Here is a 23989-nt window from a genome sequence, read left to right as displayed (position 1 = left end):
TGCCGGTAGTACATTGGATACAGTGCAGACACCATCTTCTATTGTGGAAATATTCTACGATGAGCAGTCGCATTTACAAGACCCTCTACCTTCTTCGCCCGTCACGGTTGCGGGGAGGACGTCCGAGTTCAGACCAAGCCACAAGGTGGACTCAGTAATCAGCGATTCACAACCTCCGGCAAACCCTGGCGAGTCAAATCCAACCGTCTTCCAGATTCACCAGATCAACCAGCTGCCATCCTCGTGGGGTTGTTTCATCGGAACTCCTATGCGCCTGGAAATGGAGTACGTGTTCATGTATTTCGAAAACATTCATAACATCCACCCTTTTCTATCAAAAGCGGACTTCATCGCGCGATGTAGGCGGGAGGTCTGGACGAAAAGCTCGGTCAAGCAGCTGCATCAGGACAAGCTGCATTTTCTATCTCTGTACAACGCCGTCCTCTCTGTGGCCGCATTGACCGCGGGTACGCACGCGCTACTGGAATATCGAAATGACCTGGAAAAGCCTCCGGAAAGCAGCCCGCAAGACAGACCACATTCAACACCACCGTCCTCATTGCTATTATCGCGATTATATTTCTGGCGTGCCCGACGGCTGTTGGGAGATATATTCGAGGTCTCTTCGATTGACAGCGCACAGGCCTTGTTGCTCATGTCGATATACTGTCAGCATGCACTGAAAACACATGCCTGCTACATGTACAGTGGGATGGCAGCCCGAACCGCTATCGCCATTGGCATCAGCAGGGAGGGCAACATTGGATCCCGAAGGACATGGTGGGCGATATATGCGCAAGATATGGAGATATCGTGCTCTTCTGGTCGATCCAGCTCTCTAGCCGAGCCAAGCGACTATCCAATGCCCTATCCACAATCGTCGAATAAGTCAAGAAAAGGCGAGGCTGAGCAAGCTGTTGCAACTTCACAAGACTCGATAATTTCATCTCTGGTGGAGTCCTCGGTTATCTTACAACAGACATCGAAGAGATTATATCACAACCACGAAAAATTATCCCTAAGGGACAAATCCCAAATTGCGTTTGAACTAGACAGCAGTCTAAATCTATGGCGGTCAGGCCTGCCAGCCTTACTCAACTGGGACTTAGAGTCCTTTAACGAACCGGAATGGGCAACCAAACAAAAGCTTCATCTACATCTCCGCTTCTACAATATCAGAATGTTCATCCACCGACCATTTTTCTCAAACACCACTAGCGGGATCCAGCATGCTCATGTGAGGATATGTCTAGAAGCTGCACAGAACATCATCAATCTTCTCTACAATGCCTATCAGCACCGTTATTACTTTAGGACTTGGTGGTATAACTCTACCTATACGCTCTACGCCAGCATGATAATCTTCTACGTGATTCTTATAGATCCAGCTGATTCATCGGTCGATGAGCTCTTCTGTCATATAAGACGAGCGCTCAAGGTCCTTGATGCCATGAAGGAATTGAGAGTAGCCAAGCGCTGCGGCAATCTGATCACCGAGATCCTCCAAGTAACAACCCGTTACGTGGAAAGCCGCAGACGCAGCCGCGCCAGCAATTTTCGGGTATCTCCTGTCCCAGACAGAAGTTTGGAAGCATACAGCAGCAACCAGGCAGGTCTTTGCCAGCCCATTCAGGTGTCTGAAATTCCAGGAGAACAACCGCATCAAATTACTGGTGCGGAAGCGCAATTTTTCGGTGGCGATGCGGAAAGCCTGTATTTTACTCGACAAGATATATTGGCTTGTCTTGAGGATACTAGGATTTTAGAAAACTTTGCTGTGGGGTTGCATAATGAGGATTGTACATATTCTGATATGGCTAGTGTGGATGAGCTGCGGAGAGAGGGCATCAAACTGAACCTACCTTACGCTGAGGATGAGCCTGAGCACATGGGGCAATGGAGCTGGACATAGCTCTCTACGCATAAGCAAGAAGGGATGTCTCCCCCAGCGTCTAGGACATGGTGAAAATTGTACTCTCCCCTGCATTTCAAGTCATCAGTCACAGCTATTGGCCACCTAGAAACCCGATCTACTTCGAATGCGCGAAATTGTTGGCTGGTGTCACGATCATCCTCCAGTGTAATCTCGTAGTTGGCTATTCTCTCGGCTGTTTCGGTCGCGAATGGAACGCAAGGTTTCTTCGTCGATCAGGCCCTGTGGAACTTCTCCTATCAGCACATGGAAATACAGATCTCATAGTTTCACGACAGGCAGAATATCACCGTCTTCCTGATGTTACTGGGCGAAGCTATGGGCAGCTCGACGACCTCTTTGAGCGTCGGATTCCTGCTAAAAAGTTTAAAAAGACGGTCTACACCGGCCAGTGCGGTGCTCAGCATATTAAAAAGGGCGAAGTGGTTGCAGTCTGAGCTATAATGGTGGAGAGATATCGTCAGATCGCTCATTGCTGTATTTGGTGTTCGTCTTCTTCTTGGATTCGTCGGATAATTAGTGTCTTTATCCCCCGCTCTATCTTCAACAGTCCATTCACCTAAACACCTCCCCTCCGTTCCGAACCGATCTCTGCATGCGAAATAGATGGTCAAAAAAACATGCTCCCACGCAGATTTGAACTGCGAACCTCGAAGGTGGTAATGCATGTAAGTTCCCGTAAAGGATGATTACATAAGCTTCGCGCTCTAGACCAATTGAGCTATAGGAGCATTTTGCCACCATGAACAATTTGTGGCACATATTTCTTCTTTTTTTTTTAATCCTGGAATAAGAGCAACAGAAACGAAAAATAATGAGTGAGTTGGTGTTCTCACAATTCAATTTACCAAATGGAAAAAAAGATAACCAGATCTTCGACAAACTAGCGTTGGACGGTCAAAAGTGAACTTCAGGCATATGTCCTCCCATCTACCCCATCACCCAGGGTTGACTAGACTGCATATTGTTGCTGAATTTTCTGGAGGTAGGCTTTATGCTGAATAGGTGACTGCAGCTCCATAATCTGCTGTTGTATCTTTCCCTTTTTTTTTCTTTTTTTTTTTTTTTCTCCTGCCTGTCCTGTTTCAACCCAAATCCTAACGGGTAGCCGCCAAGAAACTGCTCCTACATAAATTCAGACGGTCGATCGGGGTCAGCCGCCGGAGTTAGCGTTGCACTCAGCTAGCTCGCCAAGAACCGTGGGCTATCTATGCCAACCTATCAAGCTGACAAGATAACACATGCGCCGCGATCCATCTAAATCTTCTTTTATTCAACACCATAAGCCCGCTGTATTCCGGTGCCCTGCAGTGCAGATCTCGCCAACTTAGCAGAACTAATGGCAGTAGCGTAGCCAACCCAAATGTGTCTATTGATACTGACCACTTATATGTCCTCGGTGCATCATTCACACCACCCTTCGAATGATTATCATGTGCTGTAACGTCGGAAAGCATAAAAGATCTGGCACGGGGTTCAATATTGATCTATTTCGTTCTAAAACAATCGAATGTAACTCAATTTTTCGCCTACAACAATACGAGCAAACATATATAAGTTACAACTGTGCCACAGCAAACACATTTTCGGGAATACATCCCGCTACCCCGGTGAAGTGACAGCCTCTAACCAGCATACTCCAGAACATTATACCGCGAAAGTGTTCCTTACAATGGCGCCTCTATCCAAGCTTGCTCTGGTCGCACTTGGGACCGTGAAGGGGGTGGCTGCATGGGGTGTATTGGGTCACGCAACCGTTGCTTATGTTGCCCAGAATTACGTCTCTTCTGACACGGCATCATGGTAAGTGCACATAATAAGCTTCAGAACAATGAGTGTTTCTGGATTGATGTTAATGGATTCCAAGGGCACAAGGCGTCCTCGGTGACTCCTCCAGCTCGTACCTAGCCAACATTGCCTCTTGGGCCGACGATTACCGCGAAACAACTGCCGGCGAGTGGTCAGCCCCGTTGCACTTCATTGATGCTGAAGATAACCCTCCATCGAGCTGCAATGTGGACTACGATCGCGACTGTGGTAATTCGGGCTGCTCAATTTCTGCCATTGCCAACTATACGCAGCGTGTAGGTGACGGCCGACTTAGCACTGACAACGTTGCTGAGGCTCTCCGATTCCTTGTACACTTCATTGGTGATGTCACTCAGCCGCTGCATGATGAGGCCTACAAAGTTGGTGGAAACGAGATTGAAGTCACCTTCAACGGCTATAGCGACAATCTCCATGCCGATTGGGACACATACATGCCCGAGCAGTTGATTGGGGGCGATTCGCTGTCGGATGCACAATCGTGGGCTAAGACATTAACCACTGAGATCAATTCGGGCAACTATAAATCCCAGGCTGCAAGCTGGATTGAAGGAGACAGCACCAGTGATACCGTTTCTACAGCCACTCGTTGGGCGTCAGACGCCAATGCCTTTGTCTGCAGTGTTGTCATGCCAAACGGAGCTGCTGCCTTGGAGACTGGAGATCTCTATCCGACGTATTACAATTCCGCTATCGGCACCATCGAACTTCAAATCGCAAAGGGCGGCTACCGGTTAGGCAACTGGCTCAATATGGTCTATACATCAGAGATTGCCAAGCGAGATCTTGAAGGCTCTGACCAGAAGGTCCGAGATACAGCTTCTTATCCGGACCTTCTTGGTCGCGAGTTTCTGCCAGAGCCTCGTCCGCTGAGTCGTGCCAAGCTAGCTAGAGCGGCCATGGAAGGATCGTGTTGCGGCTCTGGGAAACATGATCATTGAAGGTTGATTTAGCGATGGAATGGCGACCACTGATGCAAAAATAAGCGTAACGGTAGATCATCAAGTCTTGAATCTATTAAAAGCTTGCTGAAAGTATATATGGTAGCGAGGTGAATGATATGCGCGATTTAGGAGAGAAGTTTTTAGATTGGATAAATCTCAAAGCGTCTGACTTGACGAAACCATTTGAATGGCATAATTTGACTACCGACCTATCATCCACACCCACAATGCTAATCATGCTACCTGGCGCGAGACGGATTGAGTCAGTCAATTTTTATGGTGATATTCCGCGATTCATGGTAGATCCATGGTAGCACAAAAGGGAGGCTGTGTAGCTAGATGGATGGAAGACCAACGTTCTGGCATTCGTGTTTCTTGTTCGGCACTGAAAGCCCCTTCTAAACCATATGGTAACCGCATCCACGGAGGCAGCCTCCCACCCGATTAAGCGGCTACTTCACACGATGGCAGAAAGAGTATGTATCAAACTACATAAAAGCCCAAGGCTGGAACTGAAAGCCTGCTACCTACTAGGGTAGATGTCTCCTACAATATGCTGCGCAGGGACTGCTATTTTTTGTTTAAAAACCCCCCAGTGATCCGGTGAGAGAATACTAGACTCAACCTTCAATAGCATCGCTATCGCATGGATATATGTAATTAGACTCACTATCTTTGGAGGGGTTGCGCTTGATTAACAGGAGTATGCCGGTCAGGCGGCAAAGACCAAATCATTACCTTCCCATTGCTACCCATCCTATGTTTCTTTTGCGACTCTCCCTACTCCTGTCTTTTCCACAATCTTAGGGAAATTCTTTGTGTCTTGCCAATCCACGCAGAACTACATTTGGTCTAGTTCTGTTCAAAACATCCTCAAGACTCCACTATCCTACCGGCTATGGATGAACAACGCCTGCATTCGCATCTCAAAGACCTATCGCCTAGCAAATGCTGGGTCATTGGTGCTGCTATCTTCCAGGAACCAGAGTCAGAGAACCGCAGTATCCTACTCCTGGAGCGCGCTAGTCATGAGACAACATTTCCTAACGCCTGGGAACTGCCAGGGGGCCACATCGAGGAAACCGATAAGGCAATTACTCATGCCGTCAAGCGAGAGACCTCAGAAGAGATTTCTCTTAATGTTGCCAAAATAATCGGCGAAGTGGAACCAATGGCTTGGGAATCAAAAAAACAGTCTAATGTGCGACTCAACTATGTGGTTATAGTCCAACCTAGGGACATAATCAAACTAAGCCCCAAGGAGCACTCAGACTGGCGATGGGTGAAGCTAGAGGAGCTGGGATTACTTTATATTACCCTTGCAATGAAAAAGGTTGTCCAGGACGCATTTACCTTTACTGTCAGCAGTGCTTAGGCTATTATTGGCTATTGTTATGACAGAGGTGTGTGAATAGTATTGGAAGCATCTATTAATTAGACTGTTGCCCGAGATATCATGTCTCGAAACCTCATGCAGTGCTCAGCATAGGGCTCTTGTATTCTCCCTAGGAAATATAGTCTCCTTCCTGACTACTTCGTGTACCCAACCCTTCCGTTGATCGGATTATTTGCAACCTCTGCTGTTGTCTATGAATAGTTCTACGCTCGCAGAGTCTTCAGGATACTTCTATAGATACAATAATTCTTGTTGTAATGAGTCATTTATATTAACTATAACGAGGGATTGACGACACCATAACGATATTAGTTCATTGCCCTGGAAATAATGATGGCTGAGAAGTGGCCGACGAAGACTCTACCGACCAGCGTGGCAAAAAGGCGTCAGCCAGGAGGCTTCTTTTGCGTGTTGCTTCCGCTCTGGATGAAGTTGTTGTATTTGCTGAAACTCGGATACAACGTCTCTTTGGAAGAATTAAGGTCTGGACCCGCGTGCATCTGGTTTGCGATCCTTCCCAAGCAGGTAAAACCTTGGGACTAAGTCTCGGAATTTTCTGCGCTGCTCCTACATTTTGAATGGGCAGCTAATTCTGCTTTAACAAGGCATATTATAAACGACGGGTATTAGGCTAGAAAAGCCACTGCTCAATCTAAACCCCTCTTTAATTCTACAGTCAATTCTTGACATACAGAATTGGAATTTGGCCACATGATCCATAATGGAATGTGATCCATTTCCCCTTCTCGGCTGCTGTTGCTGGCGCCGGCTCGGCCTGATTCTCGGCGGTTGATGCGGGGCTAAAATCAACCAGACGGCCAGTTCATTGGACCAATTTCTGGGCCTATTGGCTAGATCAAGTTCACCATTCACACAGTCAAATGCCAGAGGGTCCATTCGACGGTTATTTTCATCTTTTGGTTCCCCAGAAAACGAAACCTGCCGAATGAATGTTGTGTAGGAGAGGCAACTATCAGCCCGGCAAATTGCCCCGCAAATTCCCCCGCATTTTTATTCTACGGCTAGGATTGGCGCGACACCACAGAACATATAAGAATATGTCGTTTTCCCAGGGCATTAATAAAGTGTCATTACCATCGATAACTTGAATTGAATCACCATCGTGCCCGCTCATCATGGGAAATAATGAGTGCATTGGCTCGACCGAGCCTGCTCCTCAGCTTGACACGGAGAAAGGGAGCGCTCTAGATATGGGTAACGGCAAGATGGACGACGACCTCAACCGCGAGATGGCCAACCGTGGCACGGCCACTGAGCATGAGCTTGGATACTGGGAGGCCTTCGTCATTTATCGCAAGGGTGCCCTTTGGTCCATGTTCATCTCTTTATCCATCATCATGCGCGCCTACGACATTGAGATCACGGGTAATTTCTATGCTCTACCGGCATTCCAACAGCACTTCGGCGTTTATTATGAAGGCCACGGCTGGCAGATCCCTGCCAAGTGGCAGGTCGCCTTGTCCATGGGATCGCTTGTTGGGCAGATCGTCGGTGCTTACTTGGTGACCTTTCCGATGGAACGGATGGGACGCAAAAAAACCTTTGCGGTTTCCCTTTTCTTGACGGCCATCTTGACTTTTATGCAATTCTTTGCGTCTAGCATCGGCGTTCTGACTGCGTCGCAGTATCTTTCCGGAATTATCTGGGGCAGCTACTGTGTGATTGCCACAACATACGCCTCGGAGGTGCTTCCGATGCGTTTGCGAGGTTTTTTGACGGGATATATTAATTTATGCTATGTGATGGGTCAGTTCATTCAGACTGGTGTGACTCGTGGTTTCATCTCGCGAACAGACGAGTGGGCCTATCGCATCCCGTTCGCCATCCAGTGGATATGGCCTGTAGTATTGCTAGCAGGCCTAGGTTTTGCCCCAGAATCACCTTGGTGGTTAATCCGAGAGGGACGCATGGAGGATGCCCTGAAATCTCTGGGAAGTCTTAGCAGGCCTCATCCTAAGGTGGACCTGCAGGAAACATTGGCCATGATGGTCAAAACGAACAGCCTTGAGCACCAGTTGGATGTTGGAACGTCATACTCGGACTGCTGGAAAGGCCCCAATCGCCGCCGCATGGAGATATGCATCATGCTCTTTGTCATACAAAACTTCTCGGGCAATCCAGTCGGCTTCGGGACGTATTTGTTTGAACAAACCGGTCTGAACAGTATCCAGTCCTTTGACATGGGCGTTGGTCTGAACGGCATGGGCTTTGTTGGCACTTTGATGTCTGCCATTCCCCTAATCTACTTTGGTAGACGCCCCTGCTATATCTTCGCCATGTCCTCCATTGTGTCGATTCTCTTCATTGTCGCCATCATGTGCTTCGCACACGATTACTCCACCAACCATGCTTATGGATGGGCTCAGGCAGTCCTGCTAGTGATCCTTGCCTTTGTGTGGCAGATGACCCTGGGTCCGCTGACGTACGTCATTGTATGCGAGACACCGTCCACAAAGCTGCGATCTAAAACCATCGCCATGGCTACGATGATCGACGCACTTACCGGCTTGGTCACTACCGTTATCGGGCCATATCTACTAAATCCCGGGGCGGCGAACGCGGGTGCCAAGATAGAATTTCTTTATGCTGGAATTTCTGTATTCTCTTTAACTTGGTGCTATTTCAGGTTACCTGAGACGAAGTCTCGGACATACGAAGAGCTGGATCTAATGTTTGAGAGAAAGGTGCCGGCGAGGGAGTTCAAGAGCTATGTCATTGGGGATCTGGACGATTGATTTGCTACTTCGCCTCGGAAATATTAAAAAGCATAAGAGTAGCCATTATGTGCATATTCGAGGCTCCATTGCGTGGTTCTGTTAACATCTCATGTGCTGTCTTTCAAAAATGAGAGCTATTTCTCGTTAGTGGAGCAAATCAAACATGCCACCACTTTCTTTTTCTATCAATCGTTTTCATGTAAATTATGTAAATGCGCGATCATAACTTGGCCAATTGATAATTGATCTGAAAGTATAAAATAATATCCAAGCAAATAATATACTAATTCCACTGAAAATATAGCCTATTGTCATTAAAGCCCCGGTGAGCTGCCAGCGTCAAATGTATTTAGGTGCACCTTGCTCCTGGCGATAGTTCACTAGTACTCACTCCACAGGGAAAATGTTGTCTTCACTACACGAAACCAGCGCCGCAAAATCCGGAGTTAAAATAGGCGAAAATTCAATTGGGATGCAATTATCATTTTCATTTTGGAAAATGACAGAATCATCCACGGAGTCTGCTTCATTTTCCACCACTGGTGGTATTGAAGTCGATTCGAAAACCCGGTCAAGCTTCTGTGTAAGTGTGCTGCGCAGCTCTGAGTTCGTGGTGGCAGTCGAGAACAGCAGATTGCTTAGACCCTTGAGTGTCTCGCGTGGTCCCACTACCATGCCAGATGAATCTTCAAATGGCTCTTGGCACAATATGGAGTCGGCTAGCGCGTCCGTGATTTCGTATATTTTAGTTTCCATGCCCGGTCCATGGACTTCGAAAGCCGAAATTGGGAGAAGTTCCAAACCAGACAGAGCATCCTGTGCAATCCGCACCGGATATGAAACACTCATCTCTCTGCGACCCGGTTGCGCTTGAGCAGCAACATAGCCAGATTGGATGGACAGCTTCCAGATCAGGGAGCGGATCCAATGCTGCGTGGCAACGATGTCCACTTTCTGGATATCATTGGCACACTGGGGAATTTCTGCTGGGAGTTCCAGCTCTCTCTGGATAAGGAGGAGTTGCTTGCTACTTAAGGAAACACTGGTGCCTTGTGCAGTCCATTTGTTGAAGAAGTCGCTGCCAGGGGTATGGAACAGAGTGACGAGGTTGAGGAAGCCTGTCACCAAGTCTGGGTAGTCCTCATTGTCCGTCGATGGCAATGCAATTGGTTCCAAGACGGTAGGTAGTCCGTAGCGGATGCACAGAAACCTTTCCGTCATCAAGAGAAGGAAGTACAATTTGCGCATGACCTGTTGCTCTCGGGGAGTCCATCGTGGTTGTAAATATGTCGTCTCTATGTGCATGTCCAAAAGGTTGGCGAACGTGATGGCTTCTCGAATATAAAATGCGGCGGTCTGCTCACGTCCCGACCGACGCCCGTAGTAGATGTGGAGAAAGTAGGAGGTGAGCACGGAATTAAGAGTGACATGCTCCATATAATCGAAGGTCCCTCGCAAACGTCGGGCTTGTTGGGCGAATGAGTCGGCCGTTAGAATTTGAGGTAGAGTGGGGGCTTTGCGTTCAGAGTCGTCGTATACGGTCTGGTTCAGATGGGACAATGTAGCTCCACAGATAGCAGCAGCCAGTGTATGGGTCTCCGGATTGTGGGGATTTCTCTCTATCTGAGCGATAAGCTCTTCTGCGTTCAATAGTGGCCATATCCCGTATAGATGGTCTTGGTAAATGCGTAGCACCCGTGTTAATGCCGACAGTTTGATCTGCATTGGAGGAGGTGGTGGCATCCAGGCATCAATTGTTGACGGACTCGGACTCGGAAAATCATGTTGTTGTTGTTCTAGGTGGCACGCTGACGATGATCTCTGGTGATCCTCGATCTTGGCTAGTGATGAAGGTCTCAAGCGGTTTGGACCGCTTTTTCGGCGTGTGCGAAGGTAAGTGCATTGCAGATCATGCTGCGAACAACGGTGGCACGGCTGCTGGCCGTTGCATTTAACCTTGCGGATATTACAGCAGTCGCAAGCGCGCTTTGGCGGCATGTTGATAAGGGGTTGTTGAAGGATGGAAAAGGACACGGAACCCCGGTGGCAACTTCGGTCATCCCTGAACTTAACTAAACAGAAAATGCAATTTTTGTTGGCATTAGGGTTCCGTACGTGTCCGTCTGTGCGTGCGTGCGGGGTGGCTCGCACCGCGGCTAAATTAAACACGAGAACCAAGGCATATATTTAGAGATGCTGTAGATAACTAGTATATCAATGCCTAGGAATAGACTTTTATTGCAGCTGGTGCAAGTGATTGTTTGTCGCAACAGGTTGCCATAGGGACTCTGGCAAATCCGCCTCGTCGATATCGAAAATATGCGGCAGCACCGTAGGCAAATTCTCTGTTCGCAGAGGAGGAAACGATTCGCGGATAGTACGAAGAAGTAGGTTATAGTAAATGTGATATCCTTGGCCAGAGAAATGCACTCCATCCGGCGCAAGAAGGTCGGTCAAGTTGTTTGTCCGTTTCGTGTCGACGCTCTCATTGCCGCCCGGACGATCGTCGCTGTTCGAAGATGATCTGGTGTACGTTTGGAACGCAGTCCACAAATCCACAAACGGCACATCGCGTTCCTGCGCGACTTGTTTCAAAGCTTGCGAATATGTCCTGTTCATTTCGTTGGAGCGATCCAGAACATCCTTCCCAATGAGAGCTGGTCCAACCAAGATCACGTCGATACCACGATCTAGTGCCTTGGTCGTCAGAAATTGCAGGTTCTCAACATAGCGTTGAATAGAAATGTGCTGCCGAGTATTTGCAGCTTCGACCGCGTCGTTGGTTCCGAAGAAGATCACTAGTAATCTGATTCGACTACCACCACCTGTTTCGGCGTCGAGCATGAGTTCCAGAATATGTCGTGCATGTTCACTGTTATAACCTCCATAGCCATGCGTAAGGACTTGTAATTTGCGAAAATATTCATGCTGCAATGCTGGCGAGATGTTGAAGGAGAATTCTTGGTTCCAGCTTTGCTCGGTCAGGGAATCGCCGAAAAGGATGATTTTGTCGGATGTGAGGGGGTTTGGGTGAGCCATGGTCGTACAGTGGGTAGTAATAGGGATGGATAGATTCTCACACATGGTAAACAGGGCAATTCAAATTAATAAGCGCGTTCACTGAGATAAAAGACTGGGCGGGCGTCTCTACTAACTTAAGGTCAGAAAGCGATCGATCCCGGCGAAATTCTCGGCAAAATACCATATGGAACGAATCCAACGTATCTTCGCGTTTATCCGATACAGAAAATTGATTTAAAGCTGAGAACGAACTACCAAATACTTGAGATGGGACTTTCTGCGGATATTTTCCTACATACAATAAAGAGAGAGAGAAAGAAGATAAAAACAAGTAATCATGAGAAACCAATCTGAACAGTGTAGTAGTCTCTATCAAGAGAACATCCCGCTGCGTTCAGATCTACTTGCACAAGGTACAACTTCTCTGACTGATGTGCCATAGTAAAAGGGAATTCTTTTCCGTCCAGGGTAACTCGAAGATCTTTTTCCATGTTTCCACTTTCGGATACCAAAAACCCAAGAATTCCTTGATAGCGAATGTTTGCAGAAAGCCGGGTGCCCAAAACTTCCAATTTTGTAATCGCAACTAGTCCAGCGTACTTGTCGATTAGGCCAAGGCAAGCTATCGCAGCTTCTCCCACAGCATGATATGGGGCAATGCTGAGGATCTCCACGGCTTTCGGGGGTAGGCGGATCGCTAGCACAGGCTGAAATTTGTTCTCACCAGTAGAAGCGTTCACAGTCACAGATCTGGCTTTTGCAGCATCGGAAATCCAAATTGCCATGTTGATGTTTTTGGACCCAGTGGGCAGGTCTAAGGCATCCAGTATATCTTCCGTGTAGATGAGATCAACAGCATCATCCTGAGCCTCCGCGCGGCAGTTCCAGAGTACAATGTTCGCAGAACGACAACTGGAGATGTAAGAAGATCCCTTCAGCGCTGGACCAACTCCCGCATCCAGGAATCGTTCCCAAACATTTCGACACAGCGGTCTGATCGCATTCTCAGTTTTGATCACTTCGTGTATCCCAGAAGTGGGAGAGACGCCGATAAGTTTCTCGAGGATGTGGGAATCGTGTGATCCTGGTTTGTCCGCCGCAAGCACGGGGCCATCAAAAAAGGCACGCAGCGTGGCATGGTACTCTGGCCACTGAGCATTGGTCATGAACATATCTGCGTCCGGGACTAGGCATAAGTTGCTTGTCAGAAGGGCGTTGTAGATGTTATACCGGATATGGTCACGGTGAACGTTGGGACGCGGGAGGCCAAAGTCATCCGAGTTTCTGAACACGACCTTCTTCCTATTAGTCGCTGCTCCCAGTCCGATATCTCCATTAAACATCCGTTCATAATGTGCCATGCAGTGGATGACACGGTTTCCACCGAACACTTCGTTCGCTGCCTTGGTCATTCCGTCCCACATGGCAACAAACTCCTCACCTCCTTCAACATCCTCCAGAAAGCTGCCGTAGGCCTGATTGTCGACTTTGACAAACGATACACCGGCTGTGGCACATGATGAGAAGTAATCTTTCCAAAAGTCGTACGCTCGATGTTTGGGAGGAAGGCAGTAAACCCGATCTTTGGGATCGGCGATGGAGCAAGTCTGGTGGGTATCAAATCCGCCGAGAGGCTGCGGAATTCCCGGCAAGCTGTTTGGATTTAGGCGGAAGGTACGCATCTCATATTTCTTTGCCAAAGGGGAGTCCGGGGCGACAGAGTTCCAGTATCCGTAGAGCGTCATCCATACACCCACATCTCGGACCGTTTCCAGAGTGTCCTTGATCAATTTCACAACCTCTGAAAGACTGCAGCCCATCTCAGGCCATGTTCCAAAAGTCCAGAGACCACGCGAGGTGTCTGCACCATTTCGACCAGTGCGGATATCTTGCCAACCGTCATCAATGATGAAAGTACCGATGGGGACCTTATCTTGCCGTAGTGACTGTACAAGGTTTTTCATCAAGTCATAGGTGAGCGGTACGTTCTCTCCAATGCTGGACCATGTACAGAATCCCAGGCGATTAAAAGGGTTTTTGCCATCTGTGTCGGTCTGGAAAGGTGCGGTTGAGAGACCGTACTTTTCGCACGCCAGATCGATGGCCCCTCGAATGATCGTGACTGGATTTTCTTTGAGTCCAAGCTTGCCGGTGACAAATACATCAACATTTCCGCTTTTCTTGACACGTCTCACCCGGGCATAGATCCCCGGGGCTTCATCAGCGCGAGCGGCGCTTAAAGTGACAAATGCTTCACTTGACGAGGCAGGGAACACGGCAAACACAGAATGTGGGTCGTTGGCTGGGGTTGTCGGACGCAGCAAAAGTGAGTGAGTTGTGACTTGTGGAGACAAGTCATGCAAGGAAGTGAATGATGCCTCGATCCAAGTGTCGCGGGGGCGATACCAGGCCCATCCTTCCCACCGGTGCTGATCCAGCCACTCAAGTCGTTGACTTTTGAAATTCTCCCCTTCATCCAGGATGACCTTAGTGCAGAATTCCCTTTCCATCACCTTAGACTCTATAGAGCGCACGAGGGAAATCGTGCCCAGGAGTTGTCGTCCGCTATTCCCGTGCTCGAAGATGGAAACCTCCGTAGCGCCGCAAAAAGTTGCATTCAAGGACACCTGGTACACCTGCAGCTCGCCCAGGGCCAACACATCTTCGATACTCTTAAATAGTGAAACTTCATCGCCAATCTGGGCCAAAATTTTGACGGACCGTGTGCTGGCTGCCGAGAGAATGAAAGAGGAGCTTTCGGCGGTCATAAACACGGTCTCGCCCAGGGGAGGCGTAAATACGATCGAACCGGAATCCGAATTGGTCGCCATAGTGGAATGGTCCATTTGAATTTAATACTACATATGTAGACATGTGGGAGTACAGACCTATAAAGTATTTCACTATTGGCCTGTTTGTGACGGTTGACATGAGGTTCTAAGGAAGAGATGCCGAGAATTGCTCCGCCCATCCAAGGCCATGTGGGGATTGAAGCGAGATTTCTCCCGGCCTTATGATTTGGGGCTAGGTTCGGATACCCCGAAGTATTGCCAGCTGATCAGGACTATGCAGATCTAAGCGGTGGAACGCACTCGGTCGTATCGATTCAACTGCGTAGGGGGCCGAACGGAATGTCAACCAAATTTACTTCATTCGAGACATTTACTTTTTTACACACTCTCCATTACGAGCTACTACCAACGAACATTGCGGTGTTTCTTCACTGTGGAGAGATCAGATATTGTCGATTTACATATACAACAGCGTGGACTATAGATGAGAACCGGGCTTGTGCAAGCGGTCTCTGCTTCAAACTCATTTTGACCGAGTTTCCCTTATCAGCCCTCCAGATAGAGCAACTGGGACTCTCCCTCGCCTAGGTATGCTGTGAAGGAATCCGACACTGTGCTCGAATTACTATTCCAGACATCTGTAAACTTCCACTGTTTTCCAGAAATGCCAAGATCTTTCAGTGAGATGGTCACCTCCTGGATTCCTGACAGTGAAGTATTAAATCCACCGGAGCCCTGATCCGGTCCGTAATTGACGAGCAAGACATATGCATTGGATGTGTCATCTGGTCCTCCGATCCAAGCCTGCGCCTGCTGCGCCAAGTTGTTCCCGGTACCTGGATTTCGAGGTTGCATGGGATAATTTGAGGCAAAATTGGCAAATGAAACACTCTGGCTGCTCGTGAGCAGCTTGGTGCCCAGTGCATCAATGTGACGAAGATCGCAACCGAGAACCAAATTTGCACCAGCACCGAGCCAGTGGTTCATGATCGTGACTCGCTCTGCGTCGCTAACACCTGTCAGGTTCTGAGGGTTGCAGACGAATAGATTGTCCATGTCGGGGTATATCGTGATTGGTACATTACGTTCCTTCTGCAGTGAGATGTATTGCCGATAGTTCTCAATGGCCCGCTGGACAACCTGCCATGCAAGGAAGGTATTTGTACCGTAGTTGTCGATATCTTGGTCGGTCCTCATCGACTCGGCGAAGGAACTCCAGAGAGGCAGGTACGTTTCATTGCGGCAAAGCTTCCACGAAATATCCAGACGAATTTGCTTGCCAGAGTTTTCGATTGCTTTGTGATATGCTTCCACCGCGGCGCTGTTGTTGCAGACCAAGTTTGCGCCATTTGATGGGCTGCCGGGCGTAAGGAAGTCGAGCTTGATCATTTCAATCCCCCAGGATGTCCAGAGCTCTATCAGAGAGTCATGCCACTGCTGCACGCCGTCTTTGGAAAAGTCCCAGTCGCAGTAGTCGAGCCCATCGTTGTTGCCATTTAGTACATCGCCGATAAGAGTATTCGTCCCCTTTATCGTGCGGTTGGCAGCACCGCAGGGAACTCCTGGGATCACGTAGACACCCAGCTTCAAATCCATTGCGTGTAGTTCCTGCGCCAACTGAGGTAGGTTATATGCCGTGCTATTGTACTGGATTCGCCCATAATCATCGACATCGTTTGTGGACCAGCCCGCATCCAAGCTGCACAAGTCGTAGCCCATGTTTTGAAACTCGGGCTTGGAGAGTACGGTGCATTGGTCCAGGACACTCTGTTGATTTGTTCCTGTCCAACCCGGAATTATCGATGGGTTAGAGAGAGCCTCAATTCCCCATGAATTCCACCCCCGGCCGGATGAGGTAAAGCCATTGGCAGTCTTCGCGGTGCGAAGAACCTGTAGAGGCCCAGAGTTAGGCGCGGGCTGGGGATAACAGCCGTCTACAACCGTGTCATCCCTATCTTGAACGCAGAAACCCGGTCCGGTTGTGTCAATTGTTCCATCCTGAGAGTAACAACCGGACTCTGCAGCCATCCAAAACCATTGGCCATCACTGCCATCGTCCCAAGTTCCCGTTGGCCATCCATCAAGCAGACAAAAATCGAGAATATCCTCAAAGGCACTTGCATAGTCGCTGTTGCTACCGCCAGATGCCTGTTGCTGCATGTAGAGATTTCCGGCCGCGTCTTGGCAATTGACCTGGCTGGCGTTCGCGGCGAATTGGCTGACGCAGTTCTCCACGGCGTCGTGGCATTCCTCCGTAAACTTGACCGACCCAGGCGTATAGCTGGTCCCGCCGCAGTTCCATTGGGCCACAACTTGTGGGACAACAAAAGATATCCCAAACAGAATGATCGCGAACATAGCTCTTAATTTTCCCCAGATCGATTGACTGAGATCACGACGCTGATCTAGCAAGTTGCCTCTACTGCAGTAGTTGTTTATACATAATTTTGAAGTGCCACTCTGTAAGGTTTCAGACGGTGAGATTCCCGGTCCAACTACTCACATTCTCCGCATTGCGTAGTATCGGCAAGAGTTATTTACCCTATTTTCCGTCTCATGCGGGGTAGCTCCCGCCACCCCCCGAATTCTTCGCTGGTGCGAATCTCGGTCAATGTTTCGATGATCAGCAGTCGCACTAATTGGGTCCAGTACAGTAGTCCAAGAGTCATGCCGAATGTCTCCTCAGCCTGAATTGAGGCCGAATAGAAGTGAGGGAGAAATAGTACTGAGTATTTTGTAAGAGACTCACCGGACTGAGATCATTTCCTATTGATTAATCCTACGGCAAACATCTAATAGGCAATAAAAATGGCTCCAGTTGATGTTCAAATTGCATCTGATCAAAGCTTTCGAAGCCCACAGTGAGCTGGTTTCAGATCACAAGTGACTCTGTTTAACAGCAGATCTCTAGTGCAAGCTCACTGAGCCATCAAACCTGAGATTCCCCACGAGCCTTGATCTCTCTGGCTTGGACACAATGGACGACAAGCCTGACTACTGATCGATGTATACTATTTTGCACACCTCTGTTTTCCGGCAGATCATCACCAATTACCCGAAACCGCGTGAACGAGGTCTACTACCTTAAATTCTTGGCGTGTTAAGATGCGCTAAACCACATTTAACTTGACCCAAGCTACCTGGTGCAAACCGGGTAACGACTCTCAGCAGTCCCGCTCCGCTGAATCCCTCCAGGCGTTCCGACCACTCCCCGTCCGCTCCCCGCCCTCCCTAGGGGCTAAGTCGGAGACGCAGCAACCCTATCCCCTACTCCCTTGAGAGACCATTCGATGCGAAAATGGCCCATGTATCTGATGATACTGCCCAGGATATTGCACAAGCACCGGCTTCTAAGCGACGTCGCGTAGCTGTCGCCTGTGATGCTTGCCGGACGCGGAAGTCCCGGTGCGACGGCAACCGGCCGCTCTGCTCGTTGTGCCGAGATTTGGGCTTCGATTGTGTCTACACGCCACCAACAACCGCTACAAATGTAATCGTCCAAAAAGATTACTTGCATGGACTGGAGGACCGGGTTAGGAACCTGGAGAATTCACTGTCCACTGTCAAAAATGACATTGCGGGGTTATTCACAAAAGAGGATCGGGGCGCTGGGCGAGTATTGCAGCCAAGTGAATATGAGCAGAGTCAACGAGTTGTTGCTGGTCCGGTGCCGGACTTGACTGGCACGGAGGACTCGGTGGATGCTATGGGAGCAATTACCTTTGCAAATGAGGAGGATTCTGGATTTTTTGGTATTCCCGAATTCTTTCCGGGTATGTTTCTCAGCTTATCCCATCATAGGTCCATCTTCAAATATCGCATTTCTACGGCATCTATCTCGTGCAGTTTTTCAGCAGGGATACCTCATGTCCCCTGGCGCGGCAGACGGGGGCTTCGTGAGTGCATCGCGGCCTCCATCTCCACCAGGTCACACCAAAGAGCGAGACAAACGCGCTCAGGTCAATATATATACGCTACCGTCTCAGGATGAGACGTTAAAGATAATTGGCCGATACTTTTCTAACACGGGATTGTTATTCCCTTATATATATGCACCTGCTTTTCTGGAGACATACCATCAGATGGCCCGAGAGAACTTTGCCCTTGTACGAAGAACGTGGCTTGGCCTACTGAACATGATATTAGCAATGGCGACCATTACCGCCGTTCCTGATGGTTCCAAGGCAGATACACGGATCGCTGAGTCCGATGTGTTCTATCAGCGCGGTCTTGGTTTATGTGGGAGCGAGATCTTGCGCGGTGCAACACTGGAAGTTGGTAAGTGGCTTGATTATGCACACAGACACATGCCAATCACTGACAATTTGCAGTTCAATTTCTACTACTAATGGGCCAATATCTTCAAGGCACACAAAAGTCCATCCAGGCATGGACGGTTCATGGGCTCGCCGTTAAAGGAGCTCTTCAACTTGGACTACATTCCCGAAATGCCTTGAAGTCGTTTACAAATCTGGAGCAAGAAACCCGAAAGCGGACTTGGTACGGCTGTGTATTACTAGACAGGTCAGTGCTTCTTTGGCCGATGTTTGTCTAGACTAAACAGTGAGAACCGCAGGACTTTGAGCATGACATTTGGCAGACCTGCAGCCATTCCTGATAGCTACGTCAAGCTGGATCTGCCAGTCAAGCATGACTTTGAGAAGCCCACTGATTTCGTGGACGATGAAACTTCCGTACTGAAAGTTGCCTTTTTCAATGCCACTATGTGAGTCTAAATCCCTTCTGCATTTTCCAGTATTACTAACAGGCAAACCAGCACTCTATATAAACATCTGTGGAATGTTTTGGATCTTCTTTACGGCCAAAACCTTGGCTGTGATCCCCCGCTACCGATCACCGAAGCCGTAGCACACATATTCAGCATGGAACAACATCTTTTTGCCTGGGAAAGGTCACTAACCCAGCCCCTGCAACTAATTTCCACCGCTAGCTTGAACCAAATAACACAAGGGCAACTGTCCAACTGCCAGTACTTTTCCTGGAAATTTCGAGTCATTCTCACTTTACGTTATCTCAACCTCCGCGTCTTACTCCATAGGCCGGTGCTCGTGAAATTTATCGCCGCAGGCGCAAACCCAGAACGCGATCCTCAGGATTTAAAACTGCTCCAGCAAATTGGCATGAATAGCTTGCAGATCTGTGCCGACTCGGCGATGGCAATAATCGACATCGTCCATCAGGTCGTAACAGAGCCGAGCTGGAAACAGAGTCTCCTAGGGGCGTGGTGGTTCTCGTTATACTATAGTAAGCCCTTTTCCTTTTATGATCAACTGGTGGAGTGCTGATAGCTTCCTAAGCTTTTAATGCGGCATTGGTAATCATCGGCACAGTCTGGGTCTACTGTGACACAAGCGTAACCGGTACCACGATGGCCGTGCAAGCTAGCAAAGCCAAGCAGTACCCTAGCCGGGCCGTTGCGGCTCTATCCAAACTGGACGAAGGCAATCGTCTTATCGATCGATGCAGGCACTACCTCGAGACATTTGATAAGGCTCTCAATGATCCTGGTTAGTTTTTGTCTTTGTTTATATTATGCATACAAAAATGCTAATGCTCGTGTTTAATAGAAACGCACGATGTTGCGACTGCATCGTTCCACGGGCTCACTGGGAACCGCAATGTATCTGATAATGATCTGACCTTTTCTCCATTTGGAATGGAGCTTGGTGAATTTATGATGGATGGAGATCTTGTTGGTATGATGGATCGGCAGGAGATTTTGCCTGAGCCGGGGACATCGTATCCAGCTTAACTTTTATCTGAAATGTCTTGAAATTTGTTTCGAAAACTCAAGAAAGCATTTAATACTCAATGTAGAGCATGATTTAGTAAAGAGATATCCAAATTTCTACTCGTATGGCATATGATTTGCCGATAATAGCAGACTTCATTTATAGCCGCAACGAGAGGTATCGGTTTTCCTTCAAGCAAATTTCAACACTACACATAACATGATCACTCAGTCACAAGCGACTCGGCATCCATATCCTCTGAGCGATAGAATCCCAACGCTTCGATCATTGGCTTATCATCAAACCGATACAGATACACCGGCTCTCCAGCATCGGCAAAGTGCTGATACTTGTACCACGAAGGAACGCAGAAGGTATCACCCTTTTCCCATATAAATTTCTTGTCACCGATAACCGAGTATCCAGTTCCAGCAACCACATGGTACACAGAAGAGGTAGTCTCACGGCGGCTAGGCGAGGATTCGCCCGCTGCGAGACGCTCAGCGCAACCACCAAGAACACGACTCACTAATAGCAACAAATTAGCTTTATGTTCACAAATGGAAGATAAAGCATACCTTCACTACCATCAGCCTTCAAATATCGACGCGCTGCCCAGTCCCCAGGTGCACTGTCCAGTCGAGCCTTCATCTCAGACCAAGAGAACACCAGTGGAGAAGTGCTGCTATCAGCATCTTCCGCCGGGTACCGCGGCTGATTGAAATGCTCGACAAAGTGCACAGGGAAATGCCTGAAATTGGGCAGATCCAAGCCATCCAGCCAAATCATGGGCCCGGAGCCATCTTTGCCGTGGTCGTGGTAGTTCCACGTAGGCGTCAAAATCACGTCGCCCTGCTGCATCTGGATGCGGCGGCCGTGGACTGCAGTAAATCCGCCATTACCTTCGATGATAAAACGCATTGCAAAGGCTGTGTGGCGGTGTGCACGAGCGGTTTCATTGGGCATCACTAGCTGGAGACCAGCGTAGAGGGTATCGGTTGTATAGGGAGCATCTGGACGAGTCACTTTGTGTAGTGCGAAGACAGAGCATAGAAATTACCGACCTCTGGCTGGATTGATCAGCATCAGAACTCGACGTTCAGCCTGCTCTGCCGGGACGAGTTCACCGGCACGCAAAAGGTTTGAGCGGACGTCCTTATACTTCCACACATTGGGGATGGTCGTGGGATTTGGTGCTGGAGGGTTCAGCTTGGTCATTTGCTTCCACAGAGGTAGCGTTTTGCTCGCCTCCAGGTCGGCAAGAAGCTTCTCCTCCGTATCGGGCGTAGTTGCAACTTGATCGGTCAGAGACATGGTTGTTATGCTGGAAGAATATTTATGTGCTATCGATGCCCCGGCGATCCTTTGGCGATGACACTTTTATTTTTCACGGAGGAGTTTGTCAAGATATAGCCGAACGAGCTGTTCATCGTGGTTGGCAAGGATAATGGGTCGTGGAACCGTCGGGGACAGATCGGAATGATCCTGGGAGGGCTGTCCGGAACATGTTTGCATAAGAAGGATTTAGACCGAGAGTTTGTCAACGGGCCATACACGCGGGGTACTACGGCTCTTGTTGATAGACACAGACTTTGACAATCACCACTATGGCAAACAAAGGTCAGGGTGATGCGCTCAATTCGGGCCTGAAAGTGAGTGTTCCAAGTCCACTCGCAATGGCGACTAACAAAGATCAGACCCCGACATACCCGAGCAACTGCTTGGCCTTTTTAAATCCCCCAACTGAGACCCCAGTCCAAATCGCCCAGGTGCGCATACGCGTCATCATCGTCGGCGCTGGGCTAGGGGGTCTTGCAACTGCAATTGCGCTCGCCAGCTCCGGCCACACAGTGACTGTGTACGAACAGGCGCCCGAGCTGGGAGAAGTGAGCCGCATCCCGTGTCGGTGAAGCGTACACCACAGCTCATACACAAACTAGGTCGGCGCGGGCATTCAAATCCCGTCTAATTCAACGAAACTGCTCAAGAAGTTCGGACTCGACCCTTATTTGAAAGATTACATCACCGAGCCAGATGCGATAGCGTTCCGACGCTGGCAAACGGGCCGAGTAATCGGGTTGACTCGTCTGATCCCCGAGTTTCGAGCCACGTTCGGCGCGCCCTACTATGTCATTCACCGAGCGAATTTTCACTCGGCCTTGCATAGGCGAGCAGTTGATCTTGGAGTGACGGTTAAATTGGCCTCGCGGGTAGTCAGCTACGAGACTCAAGGCCCAAGCATTGAGCTTGCGGATGGGTCCTTCGTGTCGGCGAACCTTGTTGTCGCAGCAGATGGTATGTCGGATGGAGTTAAACTAGGAATTAAATACTGATTGTCTTTCATAGGAGTCAAGTCGATCGCTCGAGGTGTCATCCATGAAAGTGGCAATCAACCCCCCGAGCGGACGGGCTTCGCAGCCTACCGAGCTACGGTGGATGTAGCACGCATAAAGGCAGACCCAGACCTCGCGTGGCTGCTAGAAAAGTCTTCTTTGAATCTCTGGTCTGCTTTACTTCCCTTCAGCACACTCTTTTGACACTGACTTGATCACTAGGGTCGGCGACCAACGACATGTCATGACATACACCATTGGAGGAGGCAAGTCCTTTAACATGGTTCTCTCGCATCCAGATAATACTGATCCATCAACTTGGGACCAGACGACAGCTCTGAGCGATATGCGGAGAGAGTTCCAAGGATGGGATGAACGGTGAGTGGAAGGTTTAACACCTACGATAATCCAGCCCTTGCTAATATATTTCCTGCCAGTCTGCAAAAGATCATCAGTTTCATCGAAACAACGCTCAAATGGCCACTGATGAGTTGTGCACCTATGACCCGGTGGACGAACAACAGAACCGTAATCTTGGGAGATGCAGCACATGCAATGCTGCCCTACATGTCCCAAGGTATATGAGCTCATTGATTACCATTTTATAGAAAGATATCTAAACAGCATAAACAGGCGCAGCCATGGCAATCGAGGACGGAGTAGCTCTCGCGCGATCTCTGTCTAAAATTAGCAGCACTACTGAAATTCCGAAAGCCCTCGCTGTCTTCGAACGAGTCCGCATCGAGCGATCTGGCATGATGCAGGAGGCAAGTCTTCTAAATGGAAAGCTGTGGCATTTTCCCGATGGACCTCTTCAGCAGGCCCGTGATGAGGCTATGCATCCGGAGACTTTGGGAATACCTTTCAGTCACAGTCCTAATCAGTGGAGTGATCCGGCTACCCAGATGTGGTGTTATGGGTATGATACTGAGAAAGAAATTGATAAGGCGTGGGAGTGTTCGTTGGCGGTAAGAAGTGTCATATAGAGTATATTATCCGCCATGAAGACTTAATTTTATAGATTTTATTCTATTTGTATGTGTCTTGGAATTCAAAGTAATGTCGGAAGCCTCTCGACGACAAAGACCTATGGAACAAAGTAAACAACACAGCTATTCAGGCCAGTGTTCGCTCAGCAGAGACCCCATACAGGCAATCTCTCCCTTAGACAATCCATCAATGAAATGTTCTTAGACACAAACCTCGATAGTAGGCCAAACAATGAATCCAACCCTACCCCGCCCACCCGTTC

General features: G+C 48.8%; 10 protein-coding genes and 1 non-coding gene across 11 annotated transcripts; 5 read left to right on the top strand and 6 right to left on the bottom strand.

Annotated features, from left to right (window-relative positions):
- Nucleotides 1-2554: 2554 nt before the first annotated feature.
- Nucleotides 2555-2664, bottom strand: PFLUO_LOCUS8205. The gene has a single exon. It is a non-coding gene; the product is annotated as a tRNA-Ile (tRNA).
- A 941-nt stretch (nt 2665-3605) lies between these two features.
- On the top strand, nt 3606-4701 carry PFLUO_LOCUS8204 (uncharacterized protein; the record flags this gene model as incomplete). The annotated part of the gene is made up of 2 exons (XM_073785917.1): nt 3606-3736; nt 3801-4701. The coding sequence occupies 2 exons, from the start codon at nt 3606-3608 to the stop codon at nt 4699-4701; spliced, it is 1032 nt and encodes a 343-aa protein (XP_073642224.1).
- A 901-nt stretch (nt 4702-5602) lies between these two features.
- Nucleotides 5603-6079, top strand: PFLUO_LOCUS8203 (uncharacterized protein; the record flags this gene model as incomplete). Its single annotated transcript, XM_073785916.1, has 1 exon — nt 5603-6079. One exon carries the CDS (start codon nt 5603-5605, stop codon nt 6077-6079), a length of 477 nt encoding a protein of 158 aa, XP_073642223.1.
- Nucleotides 6080-7236: 1157 nt separating this feature from the next.
- Nucleotides 7237-8856, top strand: PFLUO_LOCUS8202 (uncharacterized protein; the record flags this gene model as incomplete). The annotated part of the gene is made up of 1 exon (XM_073785915.1): nt 7237-8856. One exon carries the CDS (start codon nt 7237-7239, stop codon nt 8854-8856), a length of 1620 nt encoding a protein of 539 aa, XP_073642222.1.
- Nucleotides 8857-9225: 369 nt separating this feature from the next.
- On the bottom strand, nt 9226-10563 carry PFLUO_LOCUS8201 (isoamyl acetate-hydrolyzing esterase; the record flags this gene model as incomplete). Its single annotated transcript, XM_073785914.1, has 1 exon — nt 9226-10563. One exon carries the CDS (start codon nt 10561-10563, stop codon nt 9226-9228), a length of 1338 nt encoding a protein of 445 aa, XP_073642221.1.
- Nucleotides 10564-11073: 510 nt separating this feature from the next.
- On the bottom strand, nt 11074-11877 carry PFLUO_LOCUS8200 (isoamyl acetate-hydrolyzing esterase; the record flags this gene model as incomplete). Its single annotated transcript, XM_073785913.1, has 1 exon — nt 11074-11877. The coding sequence occupies one exon, from the start codon at nt 11875-11877 to the stop codon at nt 11074-11076; it is 804 nt and encodes a 267-aa protein (XP_073642220.1).
- A 317-nt stretch (nt 11878-12194) lies between these two features.
- Nucleotides 12195-14690, bottom strand: PFLUO_LOCUS8199 (uncharacterized protein; the record flags this gene model as incomplete). Its single annotated transcript, XM_073785912.1, has 1 exon — nt 12195-14690. One exon carries the CDS (start codon nt 14688-14690, stop codon nt 12195-12197), a length of 2496 nt encoding a protein of 831 aa, XP_073642219.1.
- A 507-nt stretch (nt 14691-15197) lies between these two features.
- PFLUO_LOCUS8198 (Alpha-galactosidase 3) lies at nt 15198-17009 on the bottom strand (the record flags this gene model as incomplete). The annotated part of the gene is made up of 1 exon (XM_073785910.1): nt 15198-17009. One exon carries the CDS (start codon nt 17007-17009, stop codon nt 15198-15200), a length of 1812 nt encoding a protein of 603 aa, XP_073642218.1.
- Nucleotides 17010-17949: 940 nt separating this feature from the next.
- On the top strand, nt 17950-20424 carry PFLUO_LOCUS8197 (uncharacterized protein; the record flags this gene model as incomplete). Its single annotated transcript, XM_073785909.1, has 7 exons — nt 17950-18424; nt 18798-18929; nt 18983-19175; nt 19228-19377; nt 19711-19916; nt 19970-20179; nt 20240-20424. 7 exons carry the CDS (start codon nt 17950-17952, stop codon nt 20422-20424), a joined length of 1551 nt encoding a protein of 516 aa, XP_073642217.1.
- A 203-nt stretch (nt 20425-20627) lies between these two features.
- On the bottom strand, nt 20628-21718 carry PFLUO_LOCUS8196 (uncharacterized protein; the record flags this gene model as incomplete). Its single annotated transcript, XM_073785908.1, has 3 exons — nt 20628-20932; nt 20983-21417; nt 21469-21718. 3 exons carry the CDS (start codon nt 21716-21718, stop codon nt 20628-20630), a joined length of 990 nt encoding a protein of 329 aa, XP_073642216.1.
- A 293-nt stretch (nt 21719-22011) lies between these two features.
- Nucleotides 22012-23723, top strand: PFLUO_LOCUS8195 (uncharacterized protein; the record flags this gene model as incomplete). The annotated part of the gene is made up of 7 exons (XM_073785907.1): nt 22012-22056; nt 22102-22290; nt 22345-22699; nt 22751-22907; nt 22960-23115; nt 23175-23314; nt 23371-23723. 7 exons carry the CDS (start codon nt 22012-22014, stop codon nt 23721-23723), a joined length of 1395 nt encoding a protein of 464 aa, XP_073642215.1.
- Nucleotides 23724-23989: the final 266 nt, after the last annotated feature.

The sequence above is a fragment of the Penicillium psychrofluorescens genome (genome assembly GCF_964197705.1).
Source record: "Penicillium psychrofluorescens genome assembly, chromosome: 5".
NCBI classification, from domain to species: Eukaryota; Fungi; Ascomycota; class Eurotiomycetes; order Eurotiales; family Aspergillaceae; genus Penicillium; species Penicillium psychrofluorescens.
This window is presented reverse-complemented; position numbering and strand designations above follow the sequence as displayed.